The sequence below is a fragment of the Xyrauchen texanus genome, chromosome 6, assembly GCF_025860055.1.
Source record: "Xyrauchen texanus isolate HMW12.3.18 chromosome 6, RBS_HiC_50CHRs, whole genome shotgun sequence".
In the NCBI taxonomy this organism is placed as follows: Eukaryota; Metazoa; Chordata; class Actinopteri; order Cypriniformes; family Catostomidae; genus Xyrauchen; species Xyrauchen texanus.
In genome coordinates, this window is record NC_068281.1 from 23,658,387 (window position 1) to 23,680,559 (window position 22,173).

At 42.4% G+C, this 22,173-nt stretch overlaps 1 protein-coding gene across 1 annotated transcript in view; it reads left to right on the forward strand.

The window, feature by feature from the left end:
• The window catches only part of LOC127644781 (cadherin-6-like), a 52,206-nt gene that overhangs the window by 8,434 nt on the left and 21,599 nt on the right, over positions 1-22,173 (forward strand). Inside the window, exons 2-6 of the mRNA XM_052128160.1 lie at positions 4,174-4,503; positions 9,525-9,819; positions 11,088-11,207; positions 12,535-12,708; positions 17,731-17,918. Coding sequence (XP_051984120.1) covers positions 4,285-4,503; positions 9,525-9,819; positions 11,088-11,207; positions 12,535-12,708; positions 17,731-17,918 — 996 coding nt within the window. The 5' untranslated portion in view covers positions 4,174-4,284. The remainder of the gene's footprint in view (positions 1-4,173; positions 4,504-9,524; positions 9,820-11,087; positions 11,208-12,534; positions 12,709-17,730; positions 17,919-22,173) is intronic.

Genomic DNA, 22,173 nt, shown 5'->3' on the forward strand with positions numbered 1-22,173 from the left:
GACATAATTTTGAAATTTTTCATATGTTGGGTAAAAATTCTTCTGAAGAGTCCACGCATAGTGCTGAAACAGGCTTATACTGTGGAGAGTGTAGTAAGGGACCATCTGAAAAGTCCACACATTGTACTAAAAATTTTTTTTGAAAAATAGAAGGTTAATATATAAATGTTTAATATGATGTACAAAATTGCACAGATCCAACAATGTATGAATACAATCACATAAAGTCATAAAGACAAGAAGTACAGGTAAAGGAAAAATTAATTATTAAAATAAAGTAAACATTAAAAATGCACTTAAAATGCATACAGTATAAACCAACACAGATGTATACACAAATAAGACAAAGAAGATGCATAATTTAATAAATACAAATATATTTTTTATAAGTCATGTGTCAGAAAAGTTCTCAGCATAAAAGAAAGAATATAAGCTACACTTTTTGTTATTAATAACTCAAAAAGCATTTATTGCTAAAACTGTGAAGGATGTGGTAAGGGATAATCTGAATACATGGTCAATTTATTGGTATTATTCATCTTCAATGTAGTATTACTGACCAGAACTGACACTCACTATACTCCAAGTCTGCTCTTCTCACTGTCCACACTTGAACGTGTAACTGCTGTGTGATGTGGCACAATTACAGCCAGTCAGAACAAATTTTAGATTTTATGTACAGTTATGAGGAGATTGATTTTGGACCAATGAGAGTCCACAGTGGCGGTCCAGAGTAATGCCACAGGAATAGAAACCAAGCAATTGACAAAATGTCCTGTTGCTTATCACAGTTGTGGCTGGTTAGCACAAAAACTCTGATCTACATGAAACAGATATGTTTTATTGCTTATTCCTTTTTCGTGTTTCGTCCGTGTTGGGACCTTTTCACTCTGTAATATATTATATGCATTTAAACCATAAGCAAAGTATATAAATAGCACTGGCAAATGTAGGGTAGGCCAGATATGCGAAAAAAACTATGTCTAAAATGATTAAATCAATCATCCATTGCAGCAAGAGTGTTGCAGGATAAGTGATACCTTAGTATTCGAAAACCCAGCTGTCTAGACAGCCCTTTTCCCCCAAACACACAAATCAATAGATATTGATTACCCGCTATGCCCTGGGGAATGACACAGATATGCTGCCTGGCCAGCAAGTGCACTGAATGGAGCAAAGAGTAGCTTGAATCTGTTAATGTGTGCCACCCTTACTGAATTTGTGTTCACCTGATCTCGACTTAGCTTCTCATGCACTGTTGCTTGGTAGGAAGGGAACCGCAATCGAACATGGCATATGTCTCCTACCATTTGCTCGTGCAAGATGAATGCTAGCTGGAGAGTTTTCTTCTGGTGTTTTCATTGCGGGGCACACCAATGTAGCTAGAAGCTAAGAGATGAGAATTTCTCAGTTATAACAAAAATAGAAATATATACTGTATATTCACACAGATCAAAGAAATCAAACATTTATACTATCACTGTAATAAGGCGGTATATCATGTCCCTTCACTATGCAAACAAGATTGACCTATTTAAGAGCTGTGGATTCAACCCTTTCTAGTTAATGGGTGGTGGTCTAGTTCCTTATTCATTCAAATAGAGAGCCTGGAATGTGTTGCATTAGCTAGCTCTGTTTCTGTCTGCTCTGCTGGTCTGTGTTCCTGCAGCTAGACTTGTTACCTGTCGCCTCTTTCCTCGCCGCCTGTGGCTGACATTCTACTTCTCTCATTCCTAATTGCCCCTGTGGGACTTATCAGGATTGCTGTGGGTGTCTGCAGTGTGGCAGAGCTTTCAGCAAGGACTTTGTTTGGGGCTACGCCTTTCTCTCTCTCTCTCTCTCTCTTTCGCCCCCCCCCCGTCACCTAGTCGACCCCCTGCATCCTCCACAGGTGTTGCCAGTCTTCTTTTTTCTCAATTACTTGTCAGACCCCACCCTCCCATTCATGTTCCCTAGGGCCTGTGAGGGAACTGTGTCTTTTTAGAAACAAACTAAATATAAAATAGGACAACTAATGTCTCGAGGCCAGACAGCACAGCAAATGGCCTGATCTGAAAATAACAGCAGATAACATTCATTCAGATACCAATGAGGTGCCATTGAGATTAATTTGTTTTTTCTGTGTTGTGGATTTCATACAACGATGGCACTGTTTATGACAGGCACCTGGTGATTTAATTACTTTATCATTGCAGTAACTGAAACGTGACAGTTAAAACATGCTTGCACATTTGTTATATACTGTATATAGGGACATTCTCATTCTAGAGAGCATGTGATTTGACAAAAATATGTGTAATGTGTAAGATGAGTCATAAATGTATTTGGCTTGCTTCTGAAAGTGAAATAATACAAATTGTAAATGCACATAACTTCACAGCTAATAGACATAGACTAAAAGTCACAAAACTCCATTTCATGATGTCTTTAAATAGTAATGGGTTCTTGGGGATACACTAAACTAACCACTACATTTCTCCATAAGGTACTCAATCATGACTATATATGACTAACATGCTAATCCACTATACAGTGGATTATTTATATATCAAAATAACACAACAGTGAGCCAATAAAATGAAGTGCTGTGTGAAACTGAAGTGTCCCATTGAGCTCTTGTAGGATTGTGCTTGCATTTAAGAACAGCAGGACGATTTTCATCCTTCACTATCCATCTCCCTCCCAGCAGGATGAACTTGTAAATGAACAGGCAGACATTTTGTGGTGGAAACTGTCTTTTCACTCTGACACACCATGTAACAAAACCGCTTTAGATCCAGCTGAGTTCCCCCAGCAGGACTGTATCAAGGGATTTGCCAGGTCACAGAACCTAGCAAAATGGCTGCCTGAGTTTGACTAATGTGCACCAGGAGCCTTACTCTTTGCCCAGGAGTTCTGGGCAGATGAAATTCATTAAAACCCAGCACCCATAAACTGCATTTGTTGGACATAAGAGGGGAGCCCATGTCTCCTGTACTGCTTCTCTATTTGTACTGAAATACACACAGAGAACCATACAGGCACTTATATTTATACATAAATAGAGCTCCGATGATAATTTCGAGCTCACTGAGTTTGACAGCAAATCAATATCCTCCGGTATCTATTGTTACCTAATTCAATTAGGCCAATTCATAAAGCAGAACATATTGGAGCTAATGGAAAGTGCTATTAGTGGAATAGCAGTACCATTTAAGTCATACAAGGAAGTACAGTATGAAAGACAATTGGGCCTCACAATTGTGCATTTCCATCTGATCGGTGGCCCTCCCGATGCTCCTCCTGGATAAAGGGTGATGTCGACATGATTCATTTTTTCAACCATGGAGAGATGTGTGCGAAAGTCTCGAGCAATATTGTAAATTTAAAAAAGCAGATGTACTTAAATGTGATCCATGGAGAGGCCTGCATCTCCCCTTCACTTTGCGCAATCACATTTACAATCTGCTTGATAAAGTGTAAGAGTAAGCAAGGGGCAGTCGTTCAGTTGCACATAAAGCTGCAGATTGATGTGGAAACAGGAAGCATGCTGATTGCTGATTATTATGTAGTGGCAGGATGCTTTTGTCTCTCAGACTGTCATTCCAGTAGGTTAGTTCAGAGCCAGCAGGCTATTGTGACCGTGCATGCTGATAAAAACCAACACACATCAGTGGCTATGTGATTTTTTTAGGACGGCTGAATTCAATAGCGCTGCAAGTGTTTACATCATTAAAGCGGAGCATTTAAAGAGCATGCGTATTGATTAATTGACTTCCGATTTGTGAGCGCTCGGCCATTGGCCTGCTTTGCAGTATTTTAATAGTCCGAGGTTAATGCCTAGGTTCCAAAACAACAACAACAACAAAATAAAAAAAATGTTTTTCACGTTACTGCTGCTCTAACTGCAGAAACACTTGGAATGGCCTCTGGTTTATACTTTGTAAATGTAGAATGCCAATTATATAGGTATCTGCGCCTCAGCCATAAGACTTGTTGTCTCACAGAACTGTTATCTTATGTAGTGTGCTTCAGAGATATCTTTAATAAGGGGGACGGTTGTCATATGATACAAGAGCTCAAGTTGGCTTTAATTAGAAAGGAAGATTCCCAGCAGCATGAAGATAACTTGTAGTCTGAATCTTCACCCAATAAGTGATTGTTTTTCAATTTCCCTTCTATTTCCTATTACAGGTACTGTGTGACTTGCTGGCAGTAGGAAGGATTATGAAAGTGCACTGCAGAAATTTGTAACTTTGGCAGATAGGTTCATATCAGCTGTAAGACACCCTGAGAGCTTGAAAGATGAGGACTTGGATTGTACTTCTTCTGTGGGCTTGTGTGCACATGCGTGTGGATGCAGTTGCACTTTCAAGAGCACCCGTTCGAAGGAAAATCAAAGAAATTGAAGGGGGGCAAGACAAAGATGCAGACTTGCTAAGACGTTCCAAAAGAGGGTGGATGTGGAAACAGTTCTTTCTTCAAGAGGAATATACAGGAGCCGAGCACCAGTACATCGGCAAGGTAGGGTATATGTTTATATTCCAGGTTATGGAGGTAGATTCAAGCTGAGATGTTGATGGGAGTGGATTGCAATGAAAGATTTGTTTTTGCCATTTTGAGTCTTTCTTAGTCATCTCAGGTTAATAAACACAGAGAGAGAATTATCAAAACCATGGGTAAAATATAGTATGTAGGAATCTCCAGCATAGAGCCTGCTTGGATTTAAGATAAGCAGCAGGGTGAAACCTCACCTTCCTAGTTCTTCATAATACAGCTGATGCTCAGAGCTGTGCAGAGGATCAAAGATTAGAATGAAAAATAGCAACTTACCCCTTCTGCTTATAACAGAGGTTCTTAAACTGTGATATTCAGTACATACCACTGAGTGCCACCGGTAGTATACGACACGACTCTTTATGATACTATAATAATATTGAAATTATATACATATTATGTAAATATGTTGGTTCTTATTGTTATCTCTTTATTTATAATTTCCAAATGTATTTACATGATTATTACATTACATTATTCAGCAATTTGGTATAAAAATCTGCACACGAGCATGGCCATGCTGATCAAAGTCTCATTTAAAGCAAGGCGGCCATCTTTGGAATGCTCCTCGGAAGCTATTTTCTATGGACATAAGTGTACACCAAGTACACCTCTACCTACTTGAAAGGGGAAATACAGAAATCTCCAAAAACTTAAATCAGTCAAAAATGGTATCACAAATGATGCTTCTTTAGCTAAGATCACACTAAAACATTATTTCTTAGGCTGGACCAAATAATGTGTATGTGCATTATCGAGTTGACTGAGATGAGATGTCTGTATTTAAAAAGTGATTTGCTCTTTTATCTTTAAGGCACATATTGGGTGTTCCAATTTCATTTTTAGGTGGTCCATCTGGGGATAAATAGTCTCTGTCTGCATTTGTGCATGCACCACATCTTTAGACTGTGAGTAGGGACACCCCTTGTATCATGCTCAAAAAGAGAGGGGCAAAAAAAAAACTGAAGAAAATCAAACATTATTAAACTTAAAATTATACATAATTCTGTTTGCACAAAAAAATCTAGATGCTCGATTTCCTAAAAGTGGGATTAAAGAAAGTTCAGATTTTTACTCAGAAACACTGGTTTCTGAAGTTTTAAGGTTGATTTCATGCTACAAATTCCAAAATGTATACAATATCTGTGTAAACATGATTTTAGTGTGATAAAATCACTTACTAACCTTTTCTGTGTAAAGTTATAGCTCATGTTACAACTTCGTTGCCATGGTGATGTAATGTCAACAAACCCTAAAATGGCTGTAAAAAAATTAAACAATTTAAACAACTTTACAGCACAAAAAATACACCAGTCTTAACAGAAGAATTCACGTAAATGCTTTTATAAAATTAAAAGATTCACTTTTCTGCCTTTAATCCCGCCAAATATTGGCCACATTCACTTCCATTTTAAGTGACTCACTGTAACCTAAAGTTTTACTAATTTTTAAAGAAAAGGAGGGACAAGTTGAAATATTTTTTTGTGGTAATCAATATTATGCCACAAATGCTTCAACTGAGCTTAACTTTTACAGAACCCAGATAATTAATTTAAAGCTGAAGTTTGTAATTTCTGTGCCATTAGCACCACCAAATGGAATAGCAAAAATAAACATTGTTTTCAAAACTGCTTTCTAATTACACCCCCGTCTGTCATTGGTCAAACAAAGACCAATGATAGCCCCCAAGTCATGCAATTGATTGTGTAACTTTGTTGGAGCAGGTCTAACAGGGTAACTCTAAATAAACAGGAATTTTCAAAGTGACAGAATGAAATTATACTTACAGATTTCGAGAAAATTAACCTATGAATGTCTTATAGTTGCTAGTAGCTTTAACAAGAGCAATTACATTGAAATCCTTTCTAGATGTTTGGTTGAGGTGTATTTGATGCTCTGATATCTGCAAGAGGACTAGCCAAGAGACTGATGGGGGTCTTGCCACTCTATAATTTTATCTTAAATACTGGAATATTGTTATTAATCAAAATAAACTCACCTAAAGGATTATTAGGAACACCTGTTCAATTTCTCATTAATGCAATTATCTAATCAACCAATCACATGGCAGTTGCTTCAATGCATTTAGGGGTGTGGTCCTGGTCAAGACAATCTCCTGAACTCCAAAGTGAATGTCAGAATGGGAAAGAAAGGTGATTTAAGCAATTTTGAGCGTGGCATGGTTGTTGGTGCCAGACGGGCCGGTCAGAGTATTTCACAATCTGCTCAGTTACTGGGATTTTCACACACAACCATTTCTAGGGTTTACAAAGAATGGTGTGAAAAGGGAAAAACATCCAGTATGCGGCAGTCCTGTGGGCGAAAATGCCTTGTTGATGCTAGAGGTCAGAGGAGAATGTGCTGACTGATTCAAGCTGATAGAAGAGCAACTTTGCCTGAAATAACCACTCGTTACAACCGAGGTATGCAGCAAAGCATTTGTGAAGCCACAACACGCACAACCTTGAGGCGGATGGGCTACAACAGCAGAAGACCCCACCGGGTACCACTCATCTCCACTACAAATAGGAAAAAGAGGCTACAATTTGCAAAAGCTCACCAAAATTGGACAGTTGAAGACTGGAAAAATGTTGCCTGGTCTGATGAGTTTCGATTTCTGTTGAGACATTCAGATGGTAGAGTCAGAATTTGGCGTAAACAGAATGAGAACATGGATCCATCATGCCTTGTTACCACTGTGCAGGCTGGTGGTGGTGGTGTAATGGTGTGGGGGATGTTTTCTTGGCACACTTTAGGCCCCTTAGTGCCAATTAGGCATCGTTTAAATGCCACGGCCTACCTGAGCATTGTTTCTGACCATGTCCATCCCTTTATGGCCACCATGTACCCATCCTCTGGTGGCTACTTCCAGCAGGATAATGCACCATGTCACAAAGCTTGAATCATTTCAAATTGGTTTCTTGAACATGACAATGAGTTCACTGTACTAAAATGGCCCCCACAGTCACCAGATCTCAACCCAATAGAGCATCTTTGGGATGTGGTGGAACGGGAGCTTCGTGCCCTGGATGTACATCCCACAAATCTCCATCAACTGCAAGATGCTATCCTATCAATATGGGCCAACATTTCTAAAGAATGCTTTCAGCGCCTTGTTGAATCAATGCCACGTAGAATTAAGGCAGTTCTGAAGGCGAAAGGGGGTCAAACACAGTATTAGTTTGGTGTTCCTAATAATCCTTTAGGTGAGTGTATAACATTATGTTACTCACAGTCAGAAACATAGTTTACCCAACTACTTTAATGCAGATGCAAGGGCTTGGCCAATGAATTGCCAACTTGTGGTCGGATTGAACATACATAATGAGTATTATTTCATTACTATTGTAGTAACAAATCTCAAGGGGGTGAAAGAGTTACCTTCAAAAGTTTGTGCCATAAAACCAGATATGATATTATTAAGATAAGTTGCTCTGAATATATTTCTAAGTAATATTCTCTTAAAAAAAAAAATTAATAATGCATGATCTTGATTCAGTTCATAATTCAAAATAACATGTAAGCCTAATTGGCCATGAACGTTTTTGTTGTTGTTGTTGTGTTTGTTCACATTTTTAAAGTTTTCCAAACTTTTCTTCTGTCCATTTGAACACTAGACCTAATCTGCCAAGCATCCTGTTACAGAGTGCATAAAGGAGAATGTAGTGGCATAACCAGTGTCACGCAGTAGTAGTAATAATATTATTATTTCATTGTGCATGTGGGGCCTCCATGGCGTATCAGCCCATGGGCCTCTTAATTCTTAATCCATCCTTGTTTTGAACACTAAAACACACGAAATCAAGCTTGCATAGCTAGAAGCATTTGTGTTCATGTACTTGCGTAGAGTATGTTTTGGGCCTTTGGCTTACACTCAGTGAAGTCAATTTGCTCAATGCTGAAAAAATTTGATGGAAAATTGTGTAACTAGGTGTTCCTTGGATATACTGATTTGATTAAAGGTGGTACTTGGCCTACTGGCTTAGATTCAGGAGTTGTGTCACAGTGATTTTATCACAGTACTCATGGGCACTTCATAAAGCAGAATGCCTAAATCCCCCTTTACTGTGGTAAAATCACTGTAATGCACAGCCTTGAGTGGGTTATTGCTTTGATAAACTGGCAGTAACAGCAATGTGATAGAAGACACTAATGTGGATCATTCAATCAGTTATTAGAACTATTCATTTTAGAATAAAGTTTTACAAAGGTTCACCATTCAGTGGATTATTCATGTGAGATTGTGTAAGTGCAGAATTCACAAAGCTCTCATTGTTGTTCTGAATGTGATGTGTCTGGATCATGTTCTAGTGAATGTGGAGTAGAATCAGCCATTTCTGAAATGTTCAGGGGGAAAATCATGAAGAGCATAAGAACCATTGTGTTTGAATGGTCTTTTGTATTTTACTACCCTATTTTACTGTAACAAAGCAGCTCATTCAAGCAGAACGAAGTACCAAATAACTAAATCTGATGTCATTGACAAAGCTAATCAAATCGTACATTCACTTCTAAAAGATGAAGCTCATATCAATTCAGTCTTTTCTTTTTATTATAGTGAGTACAACGAATTCAAAACCGTTAGGTGTGCTTCAAACATACATATTTCAAAGACTAGAAATAGAAAGTAAAAGTTTGATTTGCCTCATGAATATCAGGGAAAAAAAGTGGTTGCACATAGCGATACCATGTGGCAGTGTCACTTTTCGTAATAGACATGCATTCACTTTGATTGCATATTCAACGTACGTTCATCTGATATGTCATCAGAATTCAATTCCACAAGGACTCATTTTCCCATATTTACCAAGGAGTACCTGTCTATTACTAGCTTCCCCCCGTAGTATTCCTTTATTGTTTTATTTCTCCAGAATCAACGGATATTGAATACACCCAGAATATTGAATGCAATACATAGTCATGAGCCTTATCAACGGGAGAATGAGCAGAGTTGCTGATGAAATGCATGAATTGCTTCCTCTCAACAGCTTCACTCAGATATGGATAGAGGAGACGGCACGGTGATATATGTTCTCACAGGTGAAGGTGCGGGGACAATCTTTGTGATAGATGCCAACTCAGGAGATCTGCATGCTACCAGGAGCCTGGACCGAGAGGAGAAACCATTCTACTCTCTCCGAGCTCAGGCTGTGAACAAGAAGACAGGCCTCCCACTGGAGCCAGAAACAGAATTTATTGTTAAACTACATGACATCAATGATAATGAGCCGATGTTTGACAAGGAAATTTATACAGCATCTGTACCTGAGAGGTCACACATTGGTAAGTTCCATCAGCTTTATAGCAAGCATTTCTGTCATCAAATCTGTCTGAATAAATGATAGAAAATACTGCTAGGGAGGGAAATATATATATATATATATATATATATATATATATATATATATATATATATATATATATATATATATATATATATATATTTATTTATTTATTTATTTTTTGCCCACTAGCAACAAATTGGAAAATAAATGGTTAATTTATTTACAAAATTATTATTATTATTATTATTATTAGTTTTAAATGTAAAATTTTCTTTTTGAAATACTGTATATATATAAAAGAAAACTCACTATGTGAATGATCCAAACATGCAAATACCTATTTAAGTGGGCCAAATAAGAGCACAGTTCTCTTTGAATTGAAACTATTCTGTTCAGTGTTTCTCCATGATACTATTTTATTACCCCTTTAAAGGGGTCATTACATGTGGAATCACATTTTCATTGATTCATTGAACAGCTCGGGAAAGGAGGATGTGGGAAATGAATTAACAATTAACACAACTTTAATCAAACAGAACATCAAACTGAAAACACAGCAACATAAACACACACACACGGAGTGGCCGTGTCTCTCTCTCTCTCTCTCTCTCTCGCTCTCTCTATCTCTCTCTCTCTCTCTTTCTCTCTCTATCTCTCTGGCGTTCCCGGCTCTTCCCTTATCTCCCACCCGCTGATTAGGCAACTCATTGCCGGGCAAGTATCCTCACAGCTCGGCCACGCCCTCTTCCTCATCACAAAGAGGTCATTATACTATAAAAACACTGTAAAATTCTTAACTTAAATCTTTCTCCTCATTACAAACAAAAAAAGCAGTTATTGACACCAAATGCAAAACGACTCATCTCTACTTCTTCCACATTGTGATGTCACACTGTGGTAGACATTTGCATCTGAATGCTTCAAAAACAACATATCAATGCCTACTTTACCTTATCTCTTCTTATTTCTGGCCCCACCCAGTTGTGGTGAGCAGTGAGATGACAAAGAGAGCAGGTCAGTCAAGAGCAGATAGCCAATCAGGACAGTGGGTGTTTATTGTCAAGTCTTGGAGAAGCAGCACCTAAACCAAGTGTTTCTGACAGAGGATCAGAATAAGTAGGGAAAAAGTGTTTTTTTGTGTGTGCAAAAAACTTTACTAATGTTATAAGTGAACCTCAAGGGACATATTAAAATACAAAAAAGGCATGTCATGACCCCTTTAAGAATATCGTAACTAATTTCTCATTGATTTTTTTTTTCCCTCAGGCACTTATGTCACTCAAGTTACTGCCCAGGATGCAGATGATGAAATGTTTGGCTACAGTGCAAAGCTAGTCTACAGCATCAGCCAGGGTCACCCATACTTCTCTGTAGAACCAAATACAGGTTAGTTCACATTGAGCTGTAATATCAAAATCAGTCTTCTCAGAGATGGGGAGATAGACAGATAGAGAGACCCTGAGAGTGTAAGTATCTGTGGATCATTTCAAATCGGTCAAGGGGTGTGCTGCAGCGCTACCACTCAAGCATTTTAGCCATGCAAATTCACCCAGTGAGTTTAATCATTGCTAATGTGTGCCCTGGAACATTTCCCGCAGAGGTCTTTGTTTAAACAAAAGAGAAAAAGAAACACAAAAGCTCCCATGGCAGATTAGTATTCAGCTTAACCCTGATATTCTTTAGACCAGATGGGACGTGAAATGATGATGTCCATGTCACACCAGAGCACATGAAATATATCCTTGAAAAAAAGGATATTCATTAGAAGTGGGGGTTAATCTGGGAACATTTGTGCCATTCAATGAAACAGCAGGGCCTGGATCCTGCACTAAATTAATTGATGGATTTATCTTTTGGCTTTTGGAGCTATCCGAGACATCCAGCATATTCATATTTAATGTACAATGATCTGATTTTCTGAGCATTTATCATCATTAATATTAAATGTTTACTGTTCTACTGCTCTAAATTCTGTGTGGTAAAAGACAATGGGGATTACATTTTTAAGTCCACATTGACAATTATGTTAAACAATATCTTCAAACATGGAAATAAATGGAAGATTTTAGTATTATGAAAATAAACAAAGAAATGGTATGATGTAAAATAAATAAGAAATAGATTAGGTCACTAATCAAGAAGCAAATTTGAGACATTGTACAAGTTAACTTTGAGACTTTGCAAAAAAGGTCAGAATGCCTTGCTTTGATTGAAGCACAAAAGAAGCTTATCACAAGATGGAATATTCTTAATTCATTCTTGGAAAACATGGATCATTAGGTTTTGAGGATCATAGAGGCATTTTCTGAAGTGGATTCTTTTTGAACCCCATAATATCTCTTTGCTGTAAAAAAAGAACAAGGTTATAAAAATAAAAAAAAGGTTGTCTTTTACTATCAAGTCCTATGGTGTCTTACTCTGCAAGTGCTTGAGATCAGAATGGTTTCATTTGAAAAACACTGGTCTTAACAATCCAAGGTCTTGTTTTTTTAGCACCTGCAGCAATCTCTCTCAATCAGCAGCTGCTGCCTATAATAATCTCTGTGGCAAAATGTCAGTCTGAATGCATTTACGCAATTAGTTCTGCACTGTTCGAACATAAAAAAGGACTCAGCTGCCACAGCAGTCTTGTGTCACCAATTTCCTAGCATAAGAAACTGGGCTGGATGTTAATGAAACATGCATGCATAAAAATAAACCATCTTTCCCTCAGGCATAATCCGGACAGCTTTGGGGCCTTCTGACATGGACAGAGAGCAGAGGGAGCACTACCAGGTGGTGATTGAAGCCAAGGACATGGCCGGCCAGAAGGGAGGCTTAACTGGCAGCGCCACAATCAACATTAGCCTTACCGATGTCAACGATAACCCCCCTCGTTTCACCCAAAGTAAGTGTAGTACCTGTGGGTACGAACAACCAGTTCTCTTTCAAATGCCTGTCTATGCCACCTTCTGGTAAGGGCAGGAGTAACCCCACATATCTACAAATGCCCTGCTCACAAAGGGTCAGTGAGTGAGGCCATAAAATGAAGAAAATTAAAACAAAATGTATTATTGCAATTCAAAAAGTACATACATTTGCATGGTAAAAATGTGAAGAGAAGAAAATTATTTAATTTAAAAAGATTGCATTGAAATAGACTGGTACTTCTCCCCAGACAGGAAAGTCGAGTCTGCTTCACACATCACCTCAACCCACCACCTGTAAAAGACAGGGGGAAAGACATTGAAAGCCAACACCATTCACATGCAACACATCAACCATAAAACAATTAAAAGGCCTCTAGTTACCACCTATAATATACCACACAGTGCCAGCATTACTCATACACACCGCAACAACCAATGTCACAAGATGTGGTTTCCCTACCGCATAAGGAAGTAGTGTGTTGACACAGACCACTAAAGTGTATCTGTTAGGAGTTACTGGCTTTATTTTTGAAATTACATATGTTAGCCAGTAGGTGGTGGCAAAAGAAAATTTTTGTGTGTAATATGAGTCAGTTGGTGACATAAAGTGAATACGTTAGTCATTGTTTACATTCACTAGCGCTCCGTGATCGCTCGTATCACTAATACATTACCAAAGCTAGGAAATAGCTTTAAATGGCTTTAAATGGACAACTTCAGGATTAAGGTTCATGCTGAGAGACACAACAGACTGATTTATTACAGAACTCAAGTGCTTACCTTTTATCGGAGTTTCCACATTGGATACATACTGTTTAAAATGGCGGAGGACATCGCTGTTTCTATAGAGAATGACTCTTGCGCAATGGCTACCGCGAAATAGAGAGGAAAACCCCCGCTTGGATGTCTATTTTCCACTGAGAACGCTGACAGTATCTCTGATTGGGTGTGGCAACCGGTGATTGCACATGCTCCATCTGTCTCTCTCTGTCTCTCTTTCTCTCTGTCTCTCTTTCTCTCTATCTCTCACTATCTCTCTCTCACACACACATACAGAAACACACATCCAGCCGTCTATCGTTGTTTATCCAATAACTTGTTAGAAATAGCACAAGCCGTGATACTATTTCTGAATTACTAAGGTTTGGACGCATAATTTGTTTTGAGCCAGCAACAGCAGATTCTGATCCGTCGCGTAAGAAAGTAGTTCCATGCACAAATACGTTTTTATGACCGTACTCGGTTTTTCAAATTTTTTTTAAAAGTACTTGTTCATTGAACAGTTATATATAAGCAATATCACACTCGCAATCGTGCTATATGGCCCTACACCAGCACTGCTGTAATTACGAATCACAGCAGTGCTGATGTAGGGCCATATCGCACTCTTGCTCATGTGATATTGCTAAAATATATAATTTACCAGTTATTCAGTGCCCAGCACGGCAGCAACAGCCAGTATAAATGAAACAACAGCAACAAATGTTCATTTGCCGGACTTCTCTCTGCAGAGAGTGGAAACTTAGCCCAACAATCACCCTGAAGAAATCAAAGTCACAATTAATGCGGGGTTGAACCATCTCAATGCTATTAAAATCAACTTTGCATGCTTATATGAGAGGGTGAACAGAAAATGCAGGGAACAGTTTCTCAGCGGCAATCACATCTATATTGGTCGCGGCAACCGATATTTATACCTTCTTCATGTGGTTAACTCCCCCTGTTTAATATGCCCAATCCCCACATAAGCATCCGTCCAATTGTTGGACACATTTTTATTTCATTTTTCTGTAACTCAACTGGCATAGCATTGCACTAGCAACACCAATATCATGGGTTTAGTTTCCAGGGAAATACTAATAAAATGTGTACTTTGAATGCATTGAGAGTTGCTTTTTAAAATATGCAAATCTGTGAATTTCAGACATTTGTTCCACAATTCCATCAAATCACATCACTTTATTGTCACATAACCATATACACAAGTGCAATAGTAGGTTAAAGTCGTGGTTGCAGTTCCAAGCAACATAGCAGTCTTGACATTGATAAGACATATACCAATTTACAATACACATCAAATTTACTCAACACAATTTAATATCTAGTATACACATAGTTACACAACACAATATACAATAATAGTATACAATGTACAGTATACAATACACACAATATAGAATACACATACACACAATATAGAATACACAGTATACAATAAAAATAGAATATAAAAATATACAGTAGGTTGTATTGTGCTATATTGACATTCAGGCTGTAAGTTGATAGTCAGTTACCAGTATTGTTAAGAGAGAATATAATTTATAACAGTCCATTGTGAGATATGAGATTATAAGATTAATAAAGTGCTGTGCTGATGTATATTTATCGTGAGAGATGAAGTGTTCCAAAGTCTGATTGTTGGGGGAAGAAGCTGTCATGGTGTCAGCTGTTGCGGGTCCTGATGCTGCGATACCGCCTGCCTGATGTAGCAGTGAGAGCAGCCCATGGCTCAGGTGGCTGGAGTCTCTGATGATCCTCCAAGCTTTTTTTACACACCAACTGGTATATATGTCCTAGAGGGAGGGAAGCTCACCTCCGATGATGTGTCTGGCAGTTCGCACCACACCTTGCAGGGCTTTGCAGTTGAGAGCTGTGCTGTTGCCATACCATGCAGTGATGCAGCCAGTCAGGATACTCTCTACAGTGCTGGTGTAGAACCGTGTGAGGATGTGATGGTTCATTCCAAACTTCCTCAGCCATCTCAGGAAGAAGAGTTGCTTTTGAGCCTCAGTGTGGATAGACCATGTGAGTTCCTCTGTGATGTGGACACAGAGGAACTTGAAGCTGCTGACTCTCTCCACCAGTGCTCCATTGATGGTGATGGGGCTGTGTTCTCTGTCTTTTCTCCTGAAGTCCACAACAAGCTCCTTACTGATGTTGAGGGAGAGGTTGTGCTCCTGACACCAGCATATCAGACTGTGCACCTCCTCTCTGTAGGCTGATTCATCATTTTCGGTGATCAGACCTACCACTGTCGTATCATCAGCAAACTTAATGATGGCATTGAAGCTATGTGTTGCCACACAGTCATGTGTGTATAGGGAATACAGGAGTGGGCTGAGAACACAGCCCTGCGGGGCTCCGTTGTTGAGGGTCAGTGATGAGGAGATGTTGCTGCCCATTCGAACCACCTGACGTCTGCCTGACAGGAAGTCCAGGATCCAGCTGCACAGTGAGCTGTTTAAGCCCAGAGCCCGGATTTTCTCATCAAGCTTGGAGGGCACTATGGTATTGAATGCTGAGCTGTAGTCTACAAACAGCATTCTCACATATGTGTTCCTTTTTTTCCAGGTGGGAGAGAGCAGTGTGTAGTTTAGAGAGCAGTGTGTAGTGTAGTACAATACTGATGATTCTTGTTTTAGTTTAATTGCAGTTTAATTCCAGCACACACCTAGGCATGTAACAAGTCAGATGGATACACTTTTTTGTGACCACTGAGTGAAGGAAAATGGTTAAGGGCAAAGCTTACATTTTCTGCTTCAACAATAATGTGAGGTCTTTGTGTCAATGCTGATTAAATGGACTGAGTAGGCTCAGCTCAGTTACTCTTTTATGTTTCTCTTAATATAATATAATCTTTCGGCCTGCATGCAGAAAGGATGTTAATCATAGGAATGCTGGCTATGAGCACAAAGTGGATTTATAACAGACAGTAAAGTATCTGTCAGGTTTTCCTTTCATAACTGTAAACATGGTGATAAAAAGCAACAACCAAGAGTATGTAAAGATTATTATTATTTGGATTATAAAAGAAATACATTTAAAAATCCTACTTTATGTTTTTAAAGCCTTGAATGGACTGGCACCGAATTATATCTCTGACCTTCTGAGTGCAAATAGTGTACATCTGTTAGACATCTAAGGTCATCTGATATATGATTCCTAGGTATACCCGGGTGTGATTCTGCACACCCGGCCCCTAATGAGGCTAATTATCCCTTGAGTGGGATAAAGGCTGACCGAAGACGGCAGTGTGACAGAGAGAGATTTACAGACAGCTGTCCGACACCTGTGTGTGTGTTTGTCTTTTTGGTTAAGTTTATAATTAAAATATTATTTTTATTGTCAAGCCGGTTCTTGCTTCCTCCTTTCCATTAATCCCTTTACACTGATGCCGAAACCCGGGAAGGAGGAGGAATGCACCGTAGTGGAGTTCTCGGCGCTACCATCCACCCCAAAGGAGCAGCCACGGCCATCTGCCAGGGGACGGAGGAGCACTGCCGCCTGGAAGCGGAGGAATGGCCGCTGACTGCGAGGGGAGGAGGGGCTCCCAACCAACCGCCTGGAGCATTTACCTCATTTGCGCAGGCTTACGGTTGCCCTTAGAGTCCAAAAGTGTAAACTGAAATATGTGCTTTGATGTACCTCTTTATTTTGCACTGCAGTTTGTAAAGCATAGCTGTATTGATGTATATAAGTGAAGTATTTTGTGATATTTTATTATAATTGTACAGCAGAGTGGTCAACTACTGTTGTTCTATTGTGCTCTATAGATTGATTGATTGATTGATTGATTGATTGAAGAAGTTTTAAAAAGGACTTTAATTGGCTACAATGTTAGATGCGTTGTTCAGATATGCTGATTTTATTTCTGAATGCAGACAATTTATACTTGATTAATTCCTCTTAAATTTTCATGTAGTTTCACAACCTGAACTCAGAAATATGTAAATGATCTCCCAGTGTGATACTGTAAATGTTTACATTAGATTCTCTCTAAAGAATAAAAAACAAAAACAAAAAAACATAAGGATTTACAGTTTAGAAATGTGTGAGATCATCGGAGCTGTAGCACAGAAGGTAGTGTGTTCACTAAAAGAACTAAAAGAACTTAAAAAGAGCTGTTGTGCTCATGGGGACCCAGATTCCAGCCCTTAGGATATATATCAAAAGTGTGAGATCATGAGCACAAACCCTGACATGAGAATTGTAATCCTCAGGTATATATCAGTTTAGCGTGCCAGAGCTCACTGAAGTGGGAGCATCCGTTGGCAGGATAAGGGCCATGGATGCAGACATTGGCAGAAATGCAGAGATGGACTACGTTGTTGTTGGTGGAGATGGCCTAGATGTGTTCGATATCATCTCTGACCGGAACAACCAAGAAGGCATACTTACCGTTAAAAAGGTTTTTCTTTTGTACTTTGATTTTTAAACTAAATTTTCTGTCATAATGCATGCAAGCAGGATCCAAATTTAACACTCAGCAAGCTCCAGTTGCGAAAAGTAACCTTTATTAAGAACTGCAACATAAAACATAATACATGGTTTAAATTGAATGGGAAGAACAACAGTCTGGCACTCACATATATCTATTAAAGAAAAGATCTGTCACGACGTCTTCAAACAACTTTTACCTTATTGGGACATTTTCCAACATAAGTTCCCCTTCTGTCGCTCTCTCCACGTTGTGTCAGAGAAGCGACACTAGGGGTCTCTCTTGAGCGGCGATATTCACCTCTGAACTATGAAAAAAGGCCAATGAGAGTTGGCAACCAGTATTTGCATGTCCCGCCCCCGGACATACGGGTATTTAAGCGGCGCAAATACGGGAGTTCATTCAGAAAATTTCTTCGGAGCCGATGGTCGTGTCTGCAACTGCTGCGTGTACACACCGAGTTCCTGCTATCCCTCTGCTGCATGGTGTTGGATCTTACGGCGCAAAACAGCGGCTTTCTCCTGGTTGCACGGCTGTGCACTTCCTACCCCTGAGCGCTTCGACAGTGCAGATATTAAAGATCTGTTTCGAGTTCTTTTTTTCTTATAAAAGAGTGATTTTATTTAAAAGAGTAATTTCCTCTAAAAGAGCAAAAACACAGCGGTGTTGAACGTCCTTTTAAGGACACGTCTTTTTCAAGATGCCTTTCCACCCCTGTGTTGTTCCTGGATGTGGTAGAGTACTCTCCACTTCCGATGGCCACAGGCGTTGTCTCGTGTGTCTGGGCAGTGATCACACCGAGGCTGTGTTTGTGGATGGTTCGTGTTCTCATTGTGAGAACATGACCATGACAACGTTGCGGCCCCCGCGTCGCTCCTTCTTCCCACGGGATTGAGGACGATGCGGCTGGCAATGGAGGTGATTCGGGGATGGCAGCGGGTGCAGCTCCGCCGGGTACGCCCCCTCGGACCACCCGTGCCCCGACGCGCTCGTTGACTCCCGTCCCCGCTCGAGGTGGTGGCGACTCGCCTCACAGCCAGTCTGCCTACCCTCTTGCAGATGAATTCGCTGTGACATCGGAGGGCGTGGGATCTGATGCTGAGGACTCCTCTGGACTGCCGCCTTCGGGCTTGCACGCCCAGGAAGAGGCCGACGCACAGATGTCCGACATGCTTTCCCGGGCAGTCAACAGCGTGGGCTTGGACTGGAACCCTCCATCCTCCCCACAGCCATCACCCATCACGGCTGGACAACTGGTTCTTGGGTGCTGGGCGCCGCTCACAGCCTCGCCCCCCCCCCCCGGTTCCATTCTTCCTGGAAATGCATGATGAGTTGACGTCTTCGTGGAGAGCACCCCTCTCCACTCGTCGCACCGCCACCTGCTCATCCGCCCTCACCACCCTCGACGGCGGAACGTGCCACGGATACACGGCGATTTCCCAGGTGGATAGGGCTGTTGCGCTCCATCTATGCCCCGGAAGCACTACCACCTGGCGGGGTCACCCTGTACTCCCTTCCCGGTCCTGTAGAGCAACATCCTCGCTCACCGCGAAGGCCTACAGCCATGGCTCTCCTGCAGGTCCACCAAGCCAAGGCACTGCGAAACATGCACGGTGGTGGCCCTGATCCCGACACGCTGCAGGAACTGCGCTCAGCGACCGACCTCACCCTAAGAGCAACGAAGGTCACAGCGCAGGCGCTCGGGCAGGCGATGGCCACACTTATGGTCCAGGAACGTCAGCAATGGCTGGACTTGGTTGAGATGCGTGAAGCCGACAAGACTCGCTTTCTCAACGCCTCTGTCTCCCAGTTCGGCCTCTTCGGCGACACCGTTGAGGACTTCGCCCAACAGTTCTCCCTGGTGAAGAAGCAGATGCAGGCCATCTCGCACATCATGCCTCGCCAAAAGCCTGCCGCTACGGTCCAGGCTCCATCTGCTCGCCAAGGGCGTCCTCCCACAGCCAGAAGACCTTCCGCTCCGCCTCAACCAGGGCCCAGCTCTCAGCCCCGGCGTCGAGCAAACCGCGGGAAGCGTATGCCCCCTCACGGACCCCATCGAGGACCCAGAAGGCTCCCAGGTGCTCCTGAGAAATCAGACCCAGAGCGCAAGAAGTTAGCTCCGGAGGTGGTAAGAACGCTCCGTCCCCCGGTGGAGGGCCGGGAGGAGAATCTTTTGTTTTTTCACTTTGCCGTACCCCTCAACAGGGGCTGCGGTACCCAAATTCTCAATAAAAGAGCTATTTCCTTAAGCTCTGGGTCACATGGCCCGCAAATGCCGTTCTCACGGCACTCTGCTTTCAGGCCTCAACAGTCCCGTCTCCCTGGATGCGGTGCTCCCACCCTCAGCCCCACGACTGTTCCCCGGCTGGCCGGTTCAGATGAGTCTAGAGGACGCCAGTGTCGGACCTCCTCCTCAGTCACGAACCCGCCCCCCGCCGGGTGCACGGAGCAAGGTAAGTGCTTTGAGTTTGCTCTCAGCACCAGAGCCTCGGGATGCCACGTTGCCCCCCGACGCCGCGTTACCTGTTCCGCACCACTGCGAAGCCCCGCCGGGTACGTCCAAAAAACCCGTCCACTTGATGTCCCTTGCACGGAGCTTAGAGGCGTGGCTTTCACTGCCCAACCCGTCGCGATGGCTGCACCGACTCAGTTACGCAATTCAGTTTGCCAGGTCTCCACCCCCTTCGTGGGCGTTCGTTTCTCCGCAGTGCACGACAGTCACGTTCAGTCCCTGTGCAAAGAAATCGCCTCCCTTTTAATCAAGCACACGATAGAGCCTGTCCCTCCAACTGAAACGAAGAAGGGTTTCTACAGCCCTTTTTTGTACCAAAGAAAGGCGGCGGCACGCACAAGGTGAAAGTTTCCACTACCTGCCACCAAGCCTTCAAACCCTGGACAGACCTCTACTTTCTAAGGGCAGGATTACCCTTGCAGCAGGTGTCCCGATGTGTTCTGGTTACGACCGATGCTTCCAAACTGGGTTGGGGCGCCGTTTGCAAGGGGCGCGCAGCCGCAGGCCGGTGGAACCGAGGCCCGCTGCGCTGGCACATCAACTGCCTAGAGCTGCTGGCTGTTTTTCTTGCCCTAAAGAGGTTTCTTTCGTTAATTCGGGTCAAGCACATCCTAGTCAGGACAGACAGCACCACGGTGGTGGCCTACATAAACCGCCAAGGCGGAGTACGCTCCCTCCACATGTCACAGCTCGCCCGTCGTCTCCTCCTTTGGAGCCAGCAGCGACTCAAGCCACTGTGCGCCACTCACATCCCCGGCAACCTCAATGTGATAGCGGACGCGCTATCAAGACAAAGATTGCCCGGCAGAGAGTGGAGGCTCCACCCCCAGTCGGTTCAGCTGATTTGGGACAGGTTCGGCAAGGCCCAGGTAGACCTGTTTACCTCCCACTGCCCGCTCTGGTATGCCCTCACAGAGGCTCCCCTTGGGACAGATGCTCTTGCGCACAGCTGGCCCGCGGGGCTGCGCAAGTACGCTTTTCCCCCAGTGAGCCTTCTTGCACAGGTGCTATGCAAGGTCAGGGAGGATGAGGAGCAAGTCACTCTGGTGGCCCCCTACTGGCCCAACCGGACGTGGTTCTCGGATCTCATGCTCCTCTTGACAGCCCCTCCCTGGCGAATTCCCCTGAGGAAGGATCTTCTTTCTCAGGGATGGGGCACGCTCTGGCATCCGCACCCAGACCTCTGGAACCTCCATGTCTGACCCCTGGATGGGACACGGAAGATCTAGCCGGCCTACCACCGGCCGTCATAGACACTATCAACCAAGCCAGAGCCCCTTCGACCAGGCATCTTTACGCCCTAAAGTGGCGTCTGTTCACAGACTGGTGTTCTTCCCGAGCCGAAGAACCACAGAAGTGTGCGGTTAGGTCAGTGCTCGTGTTTCTACAGGAGAGGCTGGAGAGGAGGCTGTCCCCCTCCACCCTCAAGGTGTATGTCGCCGCTATTGCGGCCCACCACGACACGGTAGACGTCAAGTCTCTTGGTAAGCACGACTTAATTGTCAGGTTCCTAAAAGTTGCCCGGAGGTTGACTCCCTCCCGGCCTAACCTGTTCCCCTCCTGGGATCTCTCGGTTGTCCTCACGGGACTCCAGAGACCCCCCTTCGAGCCGCTAGACTCAGTTGGACTCAGGGCCCTCTCTCTCAAGACCACCCTGCTGATCGCGCTCGCCTCCATCAAGAGGGTCGGGGACCTGCAAGCGTTCTCTGTTAG